Here is a 23123-nt window from a genome sequence, read left to right as displayed (position 1 = left end):
TGAAATATCAAAAAAATATTTATTTGATTTTATAATAGAAGTTTAATACGGTATTCGTAAAAATGAAGTTTTACATTGCAATCATGCTTATAAAGATTGACCTACATTCGGAGCCCTTGTGAAAGGATTGTGCAATAGAAACGGTCATTTATTACACAACACGGCATGTTCATAAGCAAACGTAGTCATTTTGCATCATTTGCATGTTTTTTTAAGTTAGCCTGCTCTACCTGAAATATATTTACAGAAGTACTTTCAATTGTTTTTCTTCACTATTTAGGATATATTAACACTTCATAAAATATAATTATTTTTTTAAACAATATAAACAGCATTTTTGTTAATTTTTACATAAAATAGGTCATGACACAGTTTCTTTGGTCAAATTGGGTTAATTTCCCACTGCCCTTTACCGACTTATTTCAATGTCAGTCATGAGTACGGTAGCTCCATTGAACCTGAGTTATGTCGGTCGGAATATCAAAGTGTAAGTGAAGTGGCCTAGAGACCTACATTTTGTTTTTAAATCGTAATATCGCTTTTTATGGGTGATTTTTTAAGTAAACCTTATCCCTATAAGTTATAGGTGATATACTAAAAGTTCTGTGGGCGACATAATTCTGTCGCCCCGTTCATTAATTGGTGTATGATGCACGAAGACGCTCCAAAAATGAGTGTAGCGCAAAGTCTAGTCGCCTCCACGAGCCAAGCGAAGAGTGAGATCGTCACAGAAGTCCCCGTGGATTATGATATCAATTCCTCTGATCCTAAACCGACGCAGAGTATTGAGATGGACATAAAGATTGCCTATGTGGATCCCAGTAGCGGTAAGTGTACCATGCTCTATTTCATTAATGTTTTATAAAATATTGTCGGTGCTCTCGCAGTCACCATACTGAACATTACTTCTAGAACGTTGGTTAAATTCTCAATTTCGAGTACTTGGTAATGTGTACTGCATAATATAATTAATTTATAATAAGTACTTAATTGACAATTTAAATGCGTCTGATTGTATTCAAGTGTTGTTTTCAGTGTGAGTATAATTCATATTGGAGTCTACTAAGATTAATTGGGGACATGAGGTCTATGAGATAAATAATTATTATGAATATCATTAGCTATTCAGAGAAGACAAGTGTTGTATAATAATACGCACATAGATTAGATACCTACATTATGTATATGCATTGTGGAGTCTACCTGCTCGTACGCTCGGCTGCACGGTGTGGCAACGCCGCATTGGTTTTTTCGCGCTATCCTGCGATAGAGTTGGCTGTGTGAAATAGTGTTTTAAGACTTACTGAATAATAGTGGCTCACGGAACATGTTTCGAGAATAGTTTGATTGTATAATTAACCACCACATCACGGTGTATGTACATAATCATGCTGTCAAATGGACGTGTGGTTTTGTATTCAGTGGATGGCGCGGCGACGCATTTTGATTTCATTTGGTGTCAGTAGGACACGTTTGCTCCACTGCGGGCTGGAGGAGCTCGAGCATGGAACTCCGGTTATTACACCATATGAAATAACAGTCTTGCCGTGATACACCCAACTGCACAATCACACAGCCAACCTATTCCACTTCGTTTAGATACGTTTTGATATTGTACAGATTGCCTCTGTCATAATGACGTGTTGTTGCGAATGGTCAGAGTATTTATAGAACTAGGACGAGGGAAATTCTGTTTGGAATCTGACAAGAGAATTTCGGAAGATTATCTTGTATTATCAGCAGTCTACTAGTTGCATAACACCAACTGGTTACTGTTTATCAAATAAAAACAATGTTAGTTTCTACATTTCTTTAAAATATTACACATGTTGTTGCTCCATATGCTACAGTATATGCAGCAAAACCCACGAGATTATTTTTGTCTAAAGTTTATAAATATAACACTATCTTCCGGCTTCGGCTGCGATAAAATGTAACCTACTTATATTCAAAATCTGTCATGACTCTACATTATGATTGATGATTGAGTAGCAAAACATTGATTAATTAAAAATAAATCCACTTCTTGTTGTTAGAAAATTGACCCATAGTGGTTTCCATATAAACGTGCAGAATAACATAAAATCTAGTTTTACGCCTTATCTGTTATATTATTATTATATATGTGGGTCATTTGTTATTCGACTTTTCCGTATAATTACACAGCACGGACACCTATATTGACGCATACGGCAACTGAATTTACTTCATAAAGGTCTTTTCAAGATATCTATTATTTATCACAAAGAAAAATTAAGATTTGAAGCCAGACTCATCATTTCCGTTTGTCATTGTTCCAATTTAAAAATGGTTATGTTAAAAAAATGTCAAATCGCTACGGAACGGCAACGGGTCGTGTTTTTTGGTTTCTAAGGAGCAGCCGAGTGTTTTTTTTTATAAGCGTGGAGTCCCTTTCACGCACTATTCACTAGAAGAGGTTGTGCTAGTCCCGAACCCATTCTAAAGGCAAGTATTATACTGCACAAGTTGTAGGTATTATCACAGCTTTATATTTCAGTAATTAAATTAATAATGTGAACAGGAAACTAGCAATCTATAATATTGCTATTTCGCTCTTACACAGTAGATCCAATCGGAGTTTAACTATTTTTGTTTGTTTTAAAAAAGACAACTCCCGCACTAAGAATTGCTCTTGTGTCGCGGGGACTTTTACAAACATACAAACAACGGACACAAAGCACAACCAGACCCGAAACAATTATTTGTGGATCGCACAAATAATTGTCCCGTGTGGGAATCGAACCCACGACCTCCCGTTGCAGTGGTATCGGCGTGGCGATCTAAACCACTGCGCCACAGAGGCAGTCTTAAACTATTAAATAGTTACTTTAGTTTATATACCTATCTTTTATTTAACCACTCGTGAAAACATTAGTCTGCGCAAAATATAATATTCAATAGGTAATATAATACGTAGTTCACCGCTATTTTTTTCACCCATGTCGTTTTTAAGATTGCAGCTTCATGTAAATAAAGATGCACAAATTTCTATATACCGTTTCTTCCTGGGTGACTCCCATGCGTCTATCCAAACGTAGTGCAAGACTTATCTACATCCTACCAGTCTTTGTATTAGTTTTCTGAAAATGCACAGATCTGAGAACAATATTGAGGCTAGCTGTATGCGTATCAGTCGTCAAATGTCATATAGACAGTAGCTTCAAACCTCTGTGTGGAATGTAAGCCAGTCAATGGACTCCAACTGACACGAACAGCGGCGGCCCAAAGTTGTTCATGAACGTTTGCACTAGACCCGACTTCAATAGAGCCAGTTTATTTTTAGTGACGGGTGCATGGCAGTGATGGATGTATGAAGGTTAGAGAGGGTGAGTTACGGCCGGAGGTCATGGACAGTCTGGGATGTAATTTCCACTGAAGAAATTGCAGACTTTACCCTTGAAAACCTGACAGGGTTAAAGCTGTTGCTACTTTGTTTCATATAGACATCCCCCGCACTGAGGATTTATCTCGTGTCAAGGGGGCCCTTACAAATAACGCCGGATACGAAGTATGGCCAGAGACAGGATGGCTATTTGTGGATCACGCGAATATCCGTTCCGTGTGGGAATCAAATCCACCTTAATTATTGCGTCATGGACGTGTAAAAATATCGAGAAATCCTCCTCTCTTATATCAGTAAGTAAGATATTTACCTTTTACACCCGAAGAAACGTGTAGAATGCTTAATATACAGCTGAAATGTAACGTCCAACAACACAATGCAATGAAACCTAAAACACTTAATAGGGGAACTTGGAAAGGCTTGCTTAAAGCTCACCAAAGGCCATACATAATGATAAAAAAGAAAATACCGAGGTAAATTTCCACAGGATGTTAAACCATACAACAAAACTGCAATCAATTATTTATACATATCATTTGAAAAACAATCCTTATTTTTACATATCATTTGAAAAACGATCCCTATTTTTACATAAGGAGTATAGAAACACGCCTTAAACAATTCACGTCAACTTTTAATTCACAAACAATTTTTACTTAGTTAGGAACTTTAATTAGTCAATATGTAAAACTGACAATCTGAAATGATTATAGACAGTTTCAGAAACAGGTGTCTACTAAGACTGTGAAACCAATAACAAGTAAATTAGGGATATATTACACAATAGTCATATTTACACTATGTACAAAGCAGAAGGGATGAGTACATAGTGACAGGCTCTAATGTTTGCCCCTCAATACATATATAAAAACTACTTATATTACGAAAGCCTTATTCTGAAATAGGTCTATGACATCATACATATTTTCCGAAGAAATTAGTTACTTGACAGCCTTAGAATAGGGCTAGTACCTAATGTCCTCATTTTGTTACCGGGTGTGGTAACAAAGGAACACCTATATGATAAAATGTTTGTTGGTACTAGTCTACCCCGCATTGTCCAGTTTAAGAAGTAATTTCACAAAAACCTTTACACTTTTTCAGGTACTTTACTCTTGAATCGCTCCGTTTATTTTAAAAACCGCATCAAAATACGTTGTGTAGTTTTTAAGATCTAAGCTTACATTTGGACAGACAGCGGAAAGCGACTTTGTTTTGTACTATGTAATAATGCCTGTAGAATGAAGCTTGTTTCTAGGTTTAATGAAATATACCAATATGAGCATGTGCATAATAATTTAGGGTTTTAGCCCAATAAGTAAGATTTATGGCATAATAACTAAGCTCTGAAAATAAAAAATAAATGTATCATTTCAATTCAAACCATTTCGTTAGCGATGTATTTATTAATATTATTAGTCCAATTTATATACTTTATCTAACACGGGCCGACAAATCCCACCCCCTCCTTATTAAATGTCATTATATTGTTATTTAAGTCACATATACACTATATTATTATCATCATCCTACTCTATACGCCGACACTTTTTCGCGCGTGAATGCATCCACTAATTAGGACTACCGATCTGTAAGTCCCATCGTTTCGCAGAATCCGAAAAATATATTAATTATTTCTACTAACAATCTATGGGATTATTTTTACGCAGCCTTTTACGTATCAGTGCTTATTAGAAGCTACATATCTCAATAAGTGCCGTAGGACACTAAAGATCCATTTATAGCACGATTTTAGAAAAAATATTAACATAGTAGCGCAGGATAAAAAATAAATTTAACCCATTAATGTCCCACTGCTGGGCGACGGTCTCCTCCCGTAATGAGGGAGGGGTTAGGCCTTGAGTCCGTAACGCTGGTCAAGTGCGGGTTGGGGACTTTGCGTGCCCTCAATAAAGCGCCGGATAGCTTCTAATATTTTTATTCTAACATGAATCACCTCTCATTAAGGCTATACACTATCCACTACAGCTAAGCAGTTATGGTAAATATGAGCCTGTCTACAGTAAAAACTTATCTCAGCAGGATTCCTATTACCATCATATACAAAGAGGCAGTAACGTCTTCTCGCATTCGTTTCAAAGTCACCTTAAAGACTGTAGGCTCCCAGACAGATAAAAACACTGCGTTTGTACATTCTATTATGATATAGAATGTCTAGTTACTTTCTCGGGTAATGTTATAGTATTTTAATAATAAAACAAAGAACTATATCATTTGGAAGCTATTATGGAAGGTAACTTCCAAAAACAGTGGATATTCTATGCTGTCATTCGGCACCGAAATGACAAACTCGTGCACAAATTACGCCTAGAGCGACCCAGTGTTTGTTGACCCGAACAAATGACAGAGTCGGCTGAAAACTGAGCCTACACGTGATGCAGGGGCCGAAACAGGTCAGTAAAGTCAGTAAAAGTCAGTATTTTTGGACCTGGTCAGTAAAACTCAGTATTTTCGAAAATCGGTCAGTATAGTCAGTATTTTTCCAAACTCAACGACTTTTTTTTTGTTTTCCTCTGCTGTTGGCCAATCTTACACGCTCGATTTGCATAGTGATGATATCAGAGGGCTGCTTTGGATGCTCGATATTTTGTGGATGATCTACGTAATATATACATGTTTTGAAGCATCACATGACTTCAATAGAATAGCAAATTAAAATTTACTATTTTTTTTTAAATCAATATTTTTGGAGTGAAAATTCTTCAGCGCCGTTGCGCACTTTTTTGTAATTGGTAAAAACTTCTAAACTCGCGTCAGGACACGTGTTCTGATCGAAAATTCTTAAGACCTGATTGAAAATTCGTAAGACCTGATCGAAAATTCGTAAGACCTGATTGAAAATTCGTAATACCTGATCGAAAATTCGTAATACCTGATCGAAAATTCGTAAGACCTGATTGAAAATTCGTAAGACCTGATCGAAAATTCGTAATACCTGATCGAAAATTCGTAAGACCTGATTGAAAATTCGTAATACCTGATCGAAAATTCTTAATACCTGATTGAAAATTCGTAAGACCTGATCGAAAATTCGTAAGACCTGATTGAAAATTCGTAATACCTGATCGAAAATTCGTAATACCTGATCGAAAATTCGTAAGACCTGATTGAAAATTCGTAAGACCTGATCGAAAATTCGTAAGACCTGATTGAAAATTCGTAAGACCTGACCGAAAATTCGTAAGACCTGATTGAAAATTTTTAAGACCTGATTGAAAACTTTACTAACAAAGCTTTTTAGCTCAATCAAATCTAGCTTTAACCCAATATAAAGCCGGTGCTGCTTGACTATGGGGATGGTGGAGACCAATAACCGAAAATAAGCTTTTAACCGACATCTAAAAAGGATTTTGACTTCTCAATTCGACTGTATTTTTTTTATTTCACACCATTCACCCGAAAAACGGTTTAGAAATGGTCTGTATTTGGTCAGTATTTTTGAATTTTTGGTCAGTAAAATCAGTATTTTTGACCTCGGAACTTGTTTCGGCCCCTGGTGATGCATTCACAACCGGGTGACCACAGCTCAAATGAATAACACGACACGTATGTTTGTTTACATTCATAATTGTCTTCTTGGAAGTACTTTCTAGTTTTAAATAGCCGTTTAAAAGTTTTTTCCTTGGTACGATTACCGCGAAAAGTAAGAGCGTTGGAATTTACCAATCATCTGAATAATTTAGTTACGGAAAGCTTAAAAACTGAAGCACAAACCAAGATATGAGAGATTTTCTTTTTTTTATACCATTACTGTCCCACTACAGGGCCAGGGTCTGAGGATCGCAGAGTGTTTGAGAGGTCCTTTAATGTAGCGAATTTCAAATACCATCGATGTAGGTAAAATGTAGTGATGGTTGGTAGATGGCTGTAAGATTGCTGCTAGTAGGTTGGAAGATAAATTAAAGGCAAGATAGGTCAATGAAGATACATAGGTGTAAGATAGTGAAGTTTCTCATGAAGCAATAACCTGGAGATTGACGTAGAACTGGCACAAGTCTCCAGTCTGAATACCTAAGGATTTACCTAAAAGAACATAGTATATTAAATTATGTACCAGAGATGGTGATTAAGTAAAGACCCAACATTGGACTTAATCTTATTTGGGTAACTACGACCAATTTTCATTACAAGATATTCTAAAATACTAGTTTTAGTTGAAGTTTCAATTCACTCGATTTCCTCTAGGTTTTGTGTAGGTATACCTGAAACCATACAACTCAAAACTATAACTGTCAATTAAGCACAAGCGTTTACTTTTTAATGTCATTGACATTTGCACATCCGCTCATTTTGCATAGGCACCCCTTTTTGTAATTAAAAAAAACACTGGACATTTAAGCAAAATTTACTGTCGTACTTTGTTCCCTACCCGTGTAAGAGGTTATTAAACTACACTGCATTTTTTCATGACTAAGATTTTCATAATACGTTATTTGCTTATAGGCAAAACATATTAAATTACGCTTATTTTTCTCTATACCATGTGCTCAAAGTAATGCGAGTCAAAGCTGAATTAAAAAGTCATGAATGAAATGTTTACATTTCATAACATTACAAAAGTACCTACCTTTTTTTTTGTGCTGAAACGAAAATGAATGACGTCAAAAAGTGTTTACGCTTTTTTAATGAAAGTACTTCGTAGGCTTAGTATTTTGTCCAACCATCGTTTTATGGTACGAGTTCCATTTATACGAATAAAAGCCAACTGTACGTCTTTCAAAGGTGAAAACTATAAAAACGAATTATTAGTATTTAGTACGTTTCAGCTTATAATTAATATTTTATTACTAATATAAAAAAGGAAACGCTCTATCAGAGACTGTTTCTCAGATACTAGAAAATAATTTAGATATCGGACTTAGTTATAGTTTTCTATATAGTCAATTTTCATAGTCCAATTGAGTATAGAATCAACTCGAAAGGTCAAACGAATTGCATATTATTGTATCATTGCACATCGCTTGATTAAATATAACAGCAGTTGTCACCTCGGTAATCTAGGCGCATCCTGTTGGACCCTCATTGAAAAAAGATTATTTATACCTTGAATAATGGCCTTCTCAATGGTAGATATCTAGTGCATCAACGCCTAGAACATTTAGAGTTGAAGTGCCACGTGCGTGCAGGGTCCCCTAAAGCAATTGAGGGCTGCCTTTGCATCTCAAATCAAATTCAATATTACTTACTGTACAATTCGTAATAAACCTAAATCGTATGATTTCTTAATTACGATCGCCAACTAATAAATCAAGGTACACTAGGGAATAGCAAGAATAATTAACATTTAATTTTAACGAACGTTAATGATTTAATATAAATCAAGTTAAATATCGGCCTCCATTTTACTTTTTCTCGCTCTACACATGTGATAGTTAAAAAACCATCAGGTTACAAAACTGTCGGATTTAATTTCAAGAATATATCAGTGACGAAATATATTGCATACGTGAGTGCTACTTGCCCCAAATGTTGGCTATAGTGTGAACGTGTCGATCGAGCCGCGTTCAAACCTCGCATCTGATTTGAATCATGTCTCCTGTCATAAGCAAACTGCGCGCGCGCCTCTATTTGAACATACCGATTGAACGACATAATAGTTTTGCCGTTCAACAGAACGTTTTTGTACTTAGAAAGATACATAAACAAATTGCAGGATGACGTTTGATGTAGTTGTAGTACCGGTAGTGTGTACGACAGGACAGTCTAACACAAGTGATGCATTTTTATTCCTTTACATGACGACTTCTTTTCTTAATATTCTTTCATAGCGTAACGGAACGGATATTCCAAATAAAACAAGGCTCTATTGTGTTAAATTTTACTAAGATTAAGAAGGTTTTTGGATAAAATTCCATTCTTTACATTTCAGCTCTGAACTTTACATCTAATTTATACAGAAAACACATGAGAAAAATAGACAAAGTCTTTAGCTCCACGTGTAATGGGCAGGTATCTTCCTAGTCACAAGTACGTAGGTGCGTGTATAATCAGTAACATCTAAATAACGGTGTTACGATTAGGATTGTCATGTGATGGCCGCTACCAACACTAGGTACTAAGTTCTACCGTTGTAGACTGTAGTATATAGTGTGTATCTAACAATAGCTAATAAGGGAATCGACTCATGAAATGATTTTATAATATATAATGTGGAAAAAGAAGGGCTCGGTTGCATAAATATGTAGAGATGTGCACAGATCAGCTTTGATCGGATTTCATGCATCGGATATTTATCCGAGATAGGCATGGAAAATTTTATAATATAAGTTGTTGATTAGTTATACTTGAGTGCATCAGCACTTATAACGCATCTGTGCACTAAATACCTAACGTAATCAATTTATAATCGAAGAATTAGGTGCTGATCATTTTGGCATAGCTGGTGACATTTGATATTTTGAATAGGTAATTAATTATACATCATTTAACGTAATAAACGTACGCTCTGAAAGTTATAGGTGTATTGTAATAAATTTATAATGAATTAGTATGTGTTTATACGTTCTTAATAATATCTAATTACAGAATTTATAGGAATATATGATCTTAAAATAATGCCAGTTTCAGATATTTGATTTGTCAGAAATGCAATGTGGTGCAATATCAATCAGTCACGATCTCATATTTCCTAAAAATCAACAGTATTTTATCCAAAATATTGCGTTACCATTTGTTAAATAAATAACGTCGTAATTATTATATATATTATTATACCATTTGATATCAAAGTAATAGGGATAATATATTCTAATTAGATTGTCCGAAGGTTTGCGTGTTTCTACCCATGTGTACTTTTCCCTAAATACAAAATGTTAAAGGTTAATACATAAAAAAGCTCTACAAAGAACAAATTACATTTTTCTTCGTTATTTTGGCTGAAGAAAATATAAGTGTTGCACACAAACGAGTGCAGGTGAAACCCTGCGGGTCTCCGGCGCATAGCGACCTTTAGTCAATCACTTGAATGCCGCCGTTTAATTGAATGATTCAACCATTACCTACATCACACGATGCAATCATACTAGTGTCAATTCAGAGCAGTCCCACGAAACTAGTACGTACTATCAAGTACTAGAGCAATTTATCCTACTTATGTTAAAAATGCGATTCGAGCGATGGATATACATACGTATGTTTGTTACTCAATCATGCCAAAACTACTTATCGCATTTTGACGAAATTTGGTACAAAGATAGTTTAAAACCTGGATTTTTTAATGGTATACTATACCTGGGAAACCTTCTCATATGGATGAAATCGCGGCTAGAAATTGTTATACCGTAAAAACGAAAATTCGTGGCGTGTATGTTCAGTATTTCAAGCTAATACTTCTGAAAATGTTTTATTTAAATCTGGCAAATAGATGCATTATAACCTAGATTAGCCCATAACATATTTTTTTACCCCGGGAAAATTTTCTACTCGCCCCGATAAACTTACCAAGCGGACGAAACCGCGGGTGGAAGCTAGTATTAAAGAAATCAGTTCAGTAGTAACTTCAATGTGCTAATTATAACCGCAGTACAATGTTTCTCAAACTTGTATCCTTGTAGAATTTCATGAATTAAATGTTGTTCATTGAATCTCCTCGTGTTAGCAAGAACCACGTGACTTTGTGTTTTTCGCCTTCAACATTTGAGGTTCGTTTTAAGGAGTTCGCTTCTCACGTTTTTACGTGAATCCTGCTACCATTACAAAGTTTGAAAGAATATTCGATACTCTTCCATTCAAAAGGGATTGTTATCAAATTGACACGGTTACTTTTTAATGTGGATTAATACATAGAATATTGTTTGTCCCAAGAAAACATGCAACGCAGGCAAAGTCGCGAGCGGTACCTAGTCTAAAAATTAAAACAAAACAAAACAAAAAAAGTAGCAATAACAGTTTGGTCTATTATTTGGGTATATTTGTATCAATATTTACATGATAGATATGATTTAATTTAGTTAAATCTATTATTAAGCGCTGGTTATATAATTATATTTTTTTCCTGTCCTAAATAACTTATCTGGTTAGAAACCAACTAATGCTGAAAAAATAACGTTTATAACAATAATAGTTGCTCCGATTCTGATAAACATTATTACTATATAAGAATTCGCAGTTGTAATTTATATTTAGAAAAATCAAACACTATTCTTTAAACTATTTGATTTGAAATCAGGAGACTTTAGTCTAGGCTAAAATTAAGTGTTTCATATTTTATTTAATGGGTTTATTAATTTCGAATACAGTAATAAATATAGTTTTCAATAATGAATGTATTTTAGTTTTATTAAGTCGTTAATAACAGTAGATAAGATTAACACTAATATTATTCGTGAAAACTTTGTTTGTGTTAAAGATCAAATGTCTACCTGATTTCCTTTTCCAAATTTATCATCACCGTTTATCGAGGAAGAGGAAAACCCCAAATCACGTTTTAAGACATGAAAAATAAACAACGCAAAACGAAAAATGCTGTTCCGCTTTTCCTTAGGGGAAGTAAGATATTTAAAGGTTTCCAGAAAAGAATCTCGAAACTTCATTGAGTTAAAAAGTCGAGATTTCTTTATGAAGTTGGCAACAAAGATTTGGTAATACAATTATGTAGGTAGTTGTTACACCTACTTATTACATTTATTTGTAACAAGAGAATTTCAGCTTCCGTTACCACAGGGAAAAATAACTTCTAAGTCTATTATATTGATACTTTAGTTCAATAAGTGAACGTACAAGATTTTACACCCACCTGCAATTTACTTACATGTCTTTAAATTGTTTTATCAAAAGAACCGCGACTCGCACTTAGCTGTTTTTTTATTTAATTGTAATCTTGAATGTGGAGCAAGGTTGGTGCGTTCGACTAACATTAAAATAGAACAAATAACTTGCGGCACGCACACTTCAGTACACACGGTGCTCGAGTCAACCGCTCCACTGTTTTATTAATTTATTTATTTACCTCTTTTCATCTACTGAATATAAATTAGCTTATTCTAGATCAATCATGAGTTTACACGTGGCCATGCGAAAAACCCATATGCATTATTAAACAGTTCCAACTATATTATACATCCACAATATATAATAAGAAAGCACTTAGGCAACTACGAAAACGAATTATAGAGGGTCCACTCTAACCACTAATAGGTCCATTAATTTCCAATGCGGTTTTCAGTGTTAGCAACAGGATGTCCAGTTAGTTGTTATTTTCCATGTTTCCAGCGAGTTGATGTAGTTTGGGAAACAACAGCAGCTACTATCAGTGGACCTCGTCTGTGACCTAGTGACCTAGTTACGCGTCAGAGTACCAATCGTTTGTATCGTCCACAATGTATATCTACCAGTCTGTAAACGAACGCACACACACACACTCGTAACGATATACGCAATACACAGATACATAATCATACTGAATTTAACTACGCTTATCGTATGTGTAACAAAACGTGAGACTTAAAGAGATTTAATCGTGTTTAGAAACAGTTTATTCCACTAATTAAATAACACAGTAATTTAAATAAAACTGCTGCATGTCTGATGTGTAATTGGGTCGTCCATTAATATTTTTTTATATAACTCACGTCGCGCGTTGAGTTAATTTGGAATTCACGACTAAATAATCGAATGGCGAATTGACCTATATTGTACGTAAAATTAACTGAATAAAAACGCTCGCGAGAGGGCTATATTCTGATGGGCCAGTAAAAATAATTCAGATGACGCCCAGCCCCCGTGACCTGGCATACATCACTTGGCGCCAACAACTGCGACATACTTTTCATGTTGAAAATTCCTAATTTACCCGAAATATGCTATCAAAACACCTCACAGACAATAAATGATTGTAGTCTGCGCATACAATTACATTGTACTAGGCTTCTTAATATACACGTCTCAAATATATTTATTTGAAACAACATGTTCGCAGGTGGATTATTTATCAAACTGGTAACACTTATTCGTGAAACAATTGAAAATGGATGAGTGAACAAATTACTGTGTAGCTGTAGCTAGGGTGTCTACACTATATTTTAAGTTTACAAAGTACTGTACATAATTATATGAATACGCCTAATTGCAGCTTGCTTGCTTATTTAATTATACTCACAGCTGTACTTATTAAATATTTATCAATAGTCAATGTAAAAAAATATTTCAACTAAGTATTCCGATTTTATGATAATCGTATTTTAACAATTTTATGGGATTTAATGAGAATACTTCATATGATATAAGATTTTATTAGAACCATAATACTACTATATGTACTATTCTGAGTTATATCACAACGCTCCAATGCAGTGAAACTTTCATGTCATTTTATGATCATCAATTGTTCAGTCATTGACGTATTAATAATAATTAACCAAGCAAGAGAGCTTAATAATTCTGTTTACTTCCATGGAAGGAGTACTAAATGTAACATTGTTTGTTATGATTTTTACATTCTTGGCGTTTGTTTAAACAGGATATGAGTAACACATCTACATCTTGAACCGATCATAGTACATTGAGTATTTTAGACAAGAGTAAAAAAAAGTATTCGATTTTTGGTTTCGAGCCAAACCGTTCTATTAATATATGTAAACACGACTATTATCTAAATTCTCAAAGAAACTAGACGACTAGTAAACAAATACCACCTTGTAGATAACTTGTAACCTCATTCTTTTCGCCATCAAGACCGAAAGTAATCATTAATTTATTCCTCACCCGTCAACTGCAAGACGTAGTAGAGACACCTAATTTGACCTACATACATTTAAAACCCTACCCCATGTTGAATGTTATCAGCTGCATAAATCTCTGATACCACATAAATTGTTTCAGCTTTTTTAATTTTGACTAGGGATTAGTGTGACTGTCTTTTTCGGTTTTGAATTTGCTGTACAATATTGTTTTTTTTTTAATTTCCGTACGTAGTTTATGCAAAATACGTCCAAAGGTACTATTACCAATTATGAATTCCTGTCCCCTAATAGTACCACACTTTACTGAGATTTTATTTTTAGTAAGTAGAACGTCGCTTGTTTTATTATTTGAGCTGCAAAGCCACCAGTAGTCGACCTTTTATAAGTTAGATGTTTTCCAAATCGGTGGATATATTTTTATAACTGTGTCACAGATCCACGTTTCTTTATTGTCATTGCAATTTAACACGAAAACATCGGCTAGTCTCGCTACACTATTTTTGTACGACATCATTTTTCATAAAGCTTTTTAAACACGATTCACACGTCGTATGGAAGTAATAAAATTCGTAGACAAAAATACACCATTAAAACGCAATTTAATAAGTATTTCCAAATATATTGTTTTTGTAATTTTAAAATTTAAGCGTTATTTTTAAGCTGCGTTTAAGTTCCACCTCTTTCACTTCGGGTCGATCGATTAGATTAATTTTCAATAAGTCTGCCTTTGCTGTCACGCATTTCGAAAAAGGTTCGTTACCTGCTGAGTCTACACCTACTTTTACCTTATTAACTGTATTGCGAACATCAATACTGCCAAGGGTGGTAACAAGGCGATGCCGTTTTACTCATACCATTTGAACAACGATTGAAAATCCCAAAGCGGTTTTAAGAAGGAAGCCTCGAAATTGCAAATTAGAAATATTTTATTCCAATATAATTGGAATGATCACTCAAAATACTGTGAAGTGATACTCTGAAAGAAGCCCATACGAAATGTAAATCTTGTTATTTTTAGAGTCCAAACAGAGTGGAAAGTTATGGTAAAGGCCTTCACTTAGCAGTAGGTCGGCATTAACTATTATTAGAAAAATAATATTTACCAAGTTCCTTTATAACATGTAGTTCATACAACGTAGTATTTTCCTTCGTGTAATTATAAACTTAGCTCGAGACTTTGATCGTTATAAGTTTGTGCCGTATATGAAGTTTTAACACACATCTTCATTAGGTTGCAGACTAAAAACTTCCAAGATAATAGTAAAATAATGAAACAGGACCAGTATCATAATTTCTAGTTTGTTTCTGGAATCTTCTTGTGATAGTTTAGATAATAATATAACGAGACAAGAATGCAAAAAATACTAACTTTAAAATGAGACAGTAAAATGCATATTATGTACGTCTGATATTCAGACATACATGTGTTGTTTGCTTTCCATAATTCTAATGGGCAAATATATAAATACTCCCCTTGTTAGATATTAAGATGTAAAGCAGCATGCAGCAACCCATTAATATTTATACAGAGTTGTATTCTAGATTAAAATAAGAGGCTAACCTCGACCCTGCATTACACATCTAGCTAACGCTTTTTTCAGGTTTAAGGATTTTGAGCAAAGAAGACATAGTGTACAATATTAGTTACATTTGGCAACTAGGACATGGAATAGTTTCATTACAAGTTTTACAAGCGTGGTGTATAGATGTATGGCTAGACGGCACCTACCCACGTAACGATTCATAAGGCTTCCCTGTGTAATTGAGAGCCCATGTCCTTGATATTTCGTAATCAGAGACTCGTGTACACTCCGGTCTGGTTTTCTTAATCACATTTGAGCATGTACTTACTGTCATGCGGCTAAAGAAAGTTCAATATGCAGTGCATGTTTCATTCATGTGATTTGAACGTGTGGTGGCGCATAATAATAATGTGACGAGGCTCCTCTCTCAAGTTTCATAATAGTAGCATTTTATAGGTATTCATTGATTCGAATGAAGCAACACCTTAGGTTATTAATGTGAGTAACTAGTGAGGTACTCAGGTCGTAGACTTCGGCCATAAGTGATTAAATAAATGAACGTAAAGACAGCATGTTCTCAAGGGGCACCGAGTGTTTTCCATTATGTAAAGCAGCCGTCATCCACTTGTATTGCACCAACCCACGTGTTTCTTCCATCTTCTGGATTAGATTATGTGTGTACATTATGTAGCCTTGCTTAAGTATTTATACGCTAACGAACAGTATTTCTATGCGACATTAATCTACTAATACTTTTTTGTTTAAACTCCAATTACATGAAGTTTCTTCTAGTCGATAGAATTTGTTTAAAATCAGAAATAACATATTCTTATTACGTAATTACATAAAATTGCTTTAACCGCTTTATGAGTTGCTTTGCATTCGGAGACAATTTAGTGTTAGAGCTTTTTCTATCAGATCAGTAAATAGTTCCTGATAAATTAGCGCGGTCTATCAAACTATTTCTTTAACTCTTTTTGTGCCTGTAAAGGTTTTAACTAAAGGTAGGTTCAAAATTGGTCAACTCAGTGGTTAACTTTGACCTTTAAGAAAGCTACATAGTAAGGAAAATTTACTAGTTGAAATTTGAAGGGATGGGCGGACGGCGTTTGGCGTAGTCTCATAGGAAAATTCCCTAAGGGCTGTATTGCTACATTATATAAACTATTCACGTCGACTCCACACAAACTACCATCACACTTTTGCTATAGAAATATTTTTCCCGAATCGTCTAAAAACATAGTGTCTAGTATAAAAGTATACTAAACAGTTTGTGATAACTTAAGTTTTTTGCACATTCCCTACTAAATTTTAACAAAAAACACAACATGTTTTAAAAGTTAATCAATAACAATTAAAACAGTATACGGCAATTAGTTAAAAGAAAACGACATCTTTATAAGAGCATGTTATTTGGCAATAGCGAGACATGTGAAAGATAATTTCGGCCAAGTGCTCGTCACGGCTTTCGTAATAGACTCCAATAACTTGAACATTACGTCACACATTCGATTGTTTATTTTGCTGGCGTTTCAATTGTCAAAGACTGAACTTGAATTTTCTAAAAATAAAAGACGAGAAGAGAATAATACAACTAGTTAGAATACGCGTAGTTTCTAATGTTTACGCAAATGCTAGGTACACACTACGCGTTTGAAAACGAAAGTTACAAGATTTTATCGCGCTGTATTTTTGTTAAAAACTGAAAATTGCTTTAGATTTCTATTCATTAAACCTTAGTGGATTCGACAATAATTTAACGGGATATAATATGTAACCATTTAAAAGGAAAAGTATTCTATATTCTTAAAAACGCGTTTGTGATTTGTGCATCATCAGCCAACAATTTTTGCACTAAAAAGGTACCGAAACCAGTTTGGCCATGATCGAGTTTAGGAAATAGAAAATGTATCTAATATCACCCACACATTGCAAGATATCTGGCTGTCATGTCGTTTGACTAGGCGTAGACGTCAAATACAAAAGAGTTTGATTAGGTAACCGATATACTTACGAGTTCTTTTCAAAGAAACTATGTCGCTGGCGTTTAGGGAAACTAGTCTCTTTAGTTCGTTATGTCTCTTTGTATATTATGTTAGATTTTTTCTCTAAAGTGAAGCGATTTATGACTCGCTGTTGGCTAAGTGTGACGTAGAAATAGAGATTTAACTTTGTTGACGTATCACAATGAATATCGTAGAATTATGTAATTTACTATAGTTAAGAAATATTCAGTTAATTTCTTTTAACTCACTGTACTACATAGTTATATTGAATACTTATTTTGACATTAATTGTGTATTGCATTTTGACAGAACGTCTAATTGTATTTTATTTTAATCATGGTATCACAATTAGGGCTTCTATCTTACTATTAATTAATAAAATCGTTAAGATGATTGCATAATCAAGATACCGATTAATTAACATTAATTATTGCAATCGATGCCTCCATACTATTGAAAACGAAAGTAACTCTGCCTATAACACTTTTATGACTTAATGGTTTGCTGGACGGATTTTGATGAAATATAGCATGATAGGCTGGACGACTACCACGACACAATTTTTTTGAGAATCTGGTTAAATCCATACTAATATTATAAATGCGAAAGTAACTTCGTCTGTCTGTAACTCAATCACGCCTAAACTACTGAACCATTTTGCATGAAATTTGGTATGGAGATATTTTGATACCCGAGAAAGGACATAGGCTACTTTTTACCCCGGGTAAATAACGCATTTCCATAGGAAAATTCAGGTGGCGGACGAAGTCGCGGGTAAAAGCTAGTATATTTATAAAATAAACTCGAAGTTTTAAACTTATTAAAATGTGTGATGCGTCCCCGATTCCTGCCCACTCCTGCGGCTGCCAATACTGAGATAAGCACGTTTAAACAGAGTGCTTTTTACGCAACTCGTTACACGTGTACCATCTCTGTACATTCTTTTTTGTGTGAGCTTCTTTGTCTCGTCGGGTTTGCCAATAACTTAGCATAAGTCTTAACCTCAATTTGAATTTCTAGCCATTTTTGTTTTGTATGTAGGGCTGTCATCTGTTGTGGAAGTTTACGTACAGAAAGTTGTATAACAACCATTCACTATTACAGTCAGGACTGAAAACGAAATTTTTGTTACTACAATCTCGGTTGTAGTTTGAGTAACATTGATTAGTGTTAAATTAAATCGGTAGTAAGTAGTTATTATAGAAGGTTTTAATGTATAATTTTTATAAGTTTGCTGTGAACGTAGTGTGCGAGTATGGTTGTGCACAAGTAACTTTAACATAGTGGAGGCAGCGTCCGGTTTTTGTGTATTCAAAACGACAGTTTGAGCGCTATCTGTGTCAAGGTGCGGATCGACTCTTGCGCAAACCGTTTTTTAATACTACGCCCGGTTGCGAGGTAATTAATTCGATTCAGTGTCGCAACCAACGATACTTGTAGTTTTCGAATATTTAAAGAATTACTTGTATTTTTAAAATATTTATATATTTACATCATCTCTACTCGCCGACAGTTACTCATTTTTAAATCAAGCGCTTCTCCGTGACTCTACTGTGGAAAGATACACCTTTATAGCTGCAAATTATGTCACTTTGAGAATTTATAATAGGTATCGTTTGATTTGAGGACTGACCATACAAACAGACTGCCATACACCTAAATTAAAAGGATAAAATATATAATATTTTTTTGTGTTTACCTGTATGCATTTCATAGAATGAATCAGAATATCTTATGAAGGTAGGTACTTTAAATTCTAACATTGAACTATTTTCCCCAACACTTAAAACATGAGCTTTTTGTTTTGAAACAATACACTTAATGTGTCTACTCATAATTCGATACTGTATTTAAAGTTGGTAAATGGTTTGATATAGATACATGTTAAATCTATAGTCCGCACTCAATTTGACATTACTCAGCATAAACATAGAGTGTTTGAGAGATATAACACTATGACATCAGCCAAACCAAGCTTATTATATCGACACACCGTACACTTAACGAGGTACCTATTTACAATCGGCTCAGCAAAATATTGCAACTAATAAAATTATTAATAGATATAATTACGATTTATTGTAATGTCATAAACAATTAAAAGGGAAATACTAGAGCGGTTAATGCTTTTATTTATACTTTTACGAGCTAAAAGTGTTGTAAAATTCTAAAAAGAAAACTTTCATTTTGATTCGGTTGTTTTCTTTAAATGTAGAGTCACCGACAGCCCATGTCCACCTTATTTAAAACTTCTAATCTTTAAACTATTACTTTGGAAAATAAATATTTTGGAAAGATGTGAATAAAAAGATACCTTACCATGATTTCAGGCAAAAATAAAATGTATCTCTCCATAAATTCACGTAGTCATGACTACTGAAAACATGAAACGCACGTAGTTACAGTAAAACGCTCAAATCAATCCGTTTTGATGTTATGTAATTTCAATACATTTTGAAAGTACAATATTACCATGATTCATAGGTAGCTTATTTGGTAAAGGTTTTGGTGAATGAAAATTAAAAACGAAAAGGCAGCCAATAATGCCCCCTTAAGAGCTCGGTGGCCATGCTCTCGATAGCTCTCCTTAGATGGCTCACCAGCAGACTAGGTCGAGGAGAACAACTACGATGTCAGTGTCATGATTTACTATGCGAACTGACTCGCGGTTTACCGTCCATTGCCGGCTATATTAACACCGTTCTCGAACTTTCTGAAACAAACAAGAAATTGTATTGGATTTGTTGGAAGTTTTCACACCTTTAACGTAAGTAGGCGGTGAAGTGGTACAAGACGCAATGTGTGGTCAGACTATCAGACGTATATTGCATACGTACTGTTTGTTTGCTTGTGTGGCCTTACTATTCAAGGTACCCAAAATACTTTTAAATAACTTGATATTTCTCGAGTTATATTCGAGCGAGTGAAGTATTTACTGCAGTATGAACGCGTTCTGCTTTTGGAGATATAGATTTTTTATTTGAAGTTAATACTTTTTCTCGATTAGATTTAGTTAACGAGCCAGATGGAACATCTATCTGTCTTTACTGAATTCTAACGTGGTACATATTATTATAGCAAAGAATTTAACGTGTGCGCCATCCCATAATTTGTGGAAGTTTCGTAAAATTGGGAATTTTGTTGAGTCATCTACAGAAATTCCTCATCATAGATACTTGTTTAATCCTAATATATTTTCTGATTTAATATAAAGTTGAAAGGAGCTGGCTCTTAACAATGGTCGTGTGACCTCCACATTGCTCTCCAGACAAGAGATCTATTTGTTTCTTCCTTTCAGATAGAGATGTGTCTATAGTACTAATGCACTAAACAATGACGTCTTATTCGGGTATTTAGGAAAAACGTACCTATTTTATCCATATTTTTTGTGCCGTTTATTAAAAATACTCAATTAGTAGAGTTTATTGCCCCATACATTTTATTTTTTATATCTAGAGATTTTTAATTTCAAACTGGTGCATCGATTGAGCCATATTGGATAGATTAAACTTTAAAGAAATACGAAAGTAGAGCAATGCTACGTGAAATATTAAACCACCTTCATGGGCGCGATACCATGGCTAATGCAGGTGGTCGGGGGACAAATAAAGATACACATACACAAATAAGGACACCCCGTGTTATTGTAGTAACCTGCACGACAATACGTATAATTTTAAAGCAAATTACTGTTCAGAAATCAATACGGAACGATACATTTCAATAAATTCCCATCGATCTCCAGCCCACTATAGACATCAAAATATCTGCATATATTAGTTACTAGGTATTATTCAAGTAACTAAGAGGCTCAGTGACTAAATTTCGGTACCAAATAGTCCAAAAGCTAATTACAAAATCTAGAACAATGTCTTATGAAACACTAAACATTTTAAATCAATAAGTAGTTAATGCAATAACAGTGGAATGCCTCCACGTAAAGTAGGTTATTTGTTTCTTTTTCAGTATTAGTTTCTACAATTACGTAAACATTCCTTCCAAATAAAGAATTTGAGTGTGAGAAACATTTTTGTGCGTCGCGAGTTGATTATTTATATGACAAGTGCATAGGTAAATATTGTTGGACGCACAGTCGCACAAGTTAGCAGCTTCACGCAACAACTACAGCTTATCTCCAGTCTCAAGGTGTAGCGTCACCATATTCACGTCGACTACAATGGCGCCTGACCTTCGCCTACTTATTCGCTCGTTCGGATCGAGCCACTGGGCGAATCTTTTCAAAACATTTGTTTCTATCTCTTTCACTCTTTTTTAACCACATTACATGTACACAATATATGTTACAAATATGTCGGCTGCTAGTTTATAATGATTACAACTCGGTTAAGTAATGCTTTATTCTAGTTGACATTTAATACTGTTACTGGTTTTCTAAAACAAAAAGCTATTTGATGGTCGATTTTTGTGTGTTATGTTGCGCCACATTCTATGTAACGAGATCAATTGTAAGTAGCAGTAGCGTGGTATTGAAATGTATCTGTAAATCTTGAATAAAGGGAAGATCTATATCAATAAGATCAAAGATCACGAAAAGAGTTTGAAATGTGGAAATTTGAAAGAAGAGATTTCACGAGATTATAAGTCAAACATCCAGTTTGATATTCCAGTCCATTAATCTCAAACAGCGAGCCCTGCTATAAACTAATTACAACACTTCATTAGGTGACAGCTAACTATATTTCTTGAACTTTTTCTATACAAAATGATTATTAAGTAATAATATAAATAGACATTCAAAAGCTAATTATTTTCTACGACTAATTGCTATGAGATGTTTGTATCAAAATTCTAAGAGAATTTGACAGTTATTTATGAGGGTTTAATGACGCATGTTTTAAAATATTTTATTTTATATTATCTTAATTAAGGGCAAATTAAAAAACATTTTTACTATTCACCCATCGTAGAGTTTTATGAGTGGTTTTACCTTAACTTGAGGCCTCAGAGACATATAATACAAAACTTTTTCCGAGAATGAACGCTAGGGGCAAACAGGTTTTTAATTTTATTAAGAACTTACTTTTCATGCACAACCTGCAACAATTGGCTTTGTACACGTTATCAATTCAAAATAGTTCAATTACCATATGACATCGAAATAATTCTTAAATTACTATTTATTACCTTGTTATAATCTGGAACGCTTCTATCAACTTACTCAGCCTAACAATAAATTGACTCAGCTGCAGAGAGATCAGGGTTTTTCGGAATGACGAATATTAAGACTAACTTGCGAAATAACGGAACTCTGCTGTGTGCACTTTTAGAACATTTAATGTGCCGCAAGTGGGTAGCGTAAAGACGCCAGAAAATGGAAATTAAATTCATATTATTACTATCCGCATGATAAATAAAGCAGCATCTTAAAATAACTTAGGCGTGAATGCTGGCATGGCCTCACATATTTCAATATCCAATAATTCCATGAATAACTGTCGCGTTCTCAGAAGCACTCTGTCGTCTAATTAATAATTTTACTTTATGACTCCGTATTGTTGTTAAGTTTTTA

The 23123-nt window shown here is 34.3% G+C and overlaps 1 protein-coding gene across 1 annotated transcript in view; it reads left to right on the top strand.

Annotated features, from left to right (window-relative positions):
• Positions 1-450: 450 nt before the first annotated feature.
• Positions 451-23123, top strand: part of ftz-f1 (ftz transcription factor 1) — a 72928-nt gene continuing 50255 nt past the window's right edge. Inside the window, exon 1 of the mRNA XM_076135184.1 lies at positions 451-827. Coding sequence (XP_075991299.1) covers positions 647-827 — 181 coding nt within the window. The 5' untranslated portion in view covers positions 451-646. The remainder of the gene's footprint in view (positions 828-23123) is intronic.

This window comes from Anticarsia gemmatalis, chromosome Z (assembly GCF_050436995.1).
Source record: "Anticarsia gemmatalis isolate Benzon Research Colony breed Stoneville strain chromosome Z, ilAntGemm2 primary, whole genome shotgun sequence".
In the NCBI taxonomy this organism is placed as follows: Eukaryota; Metazoa; Arthropoda; class Insecta; order Lepidoptera; family Erebidae; genus Anticarsia; species Anticarsia gemmatalis.
The sequence above is the reverse complement of the archived record's forward strand: the minus strand, read 5'-3'. Positions and strand labels throughout refer to the sequence as shown.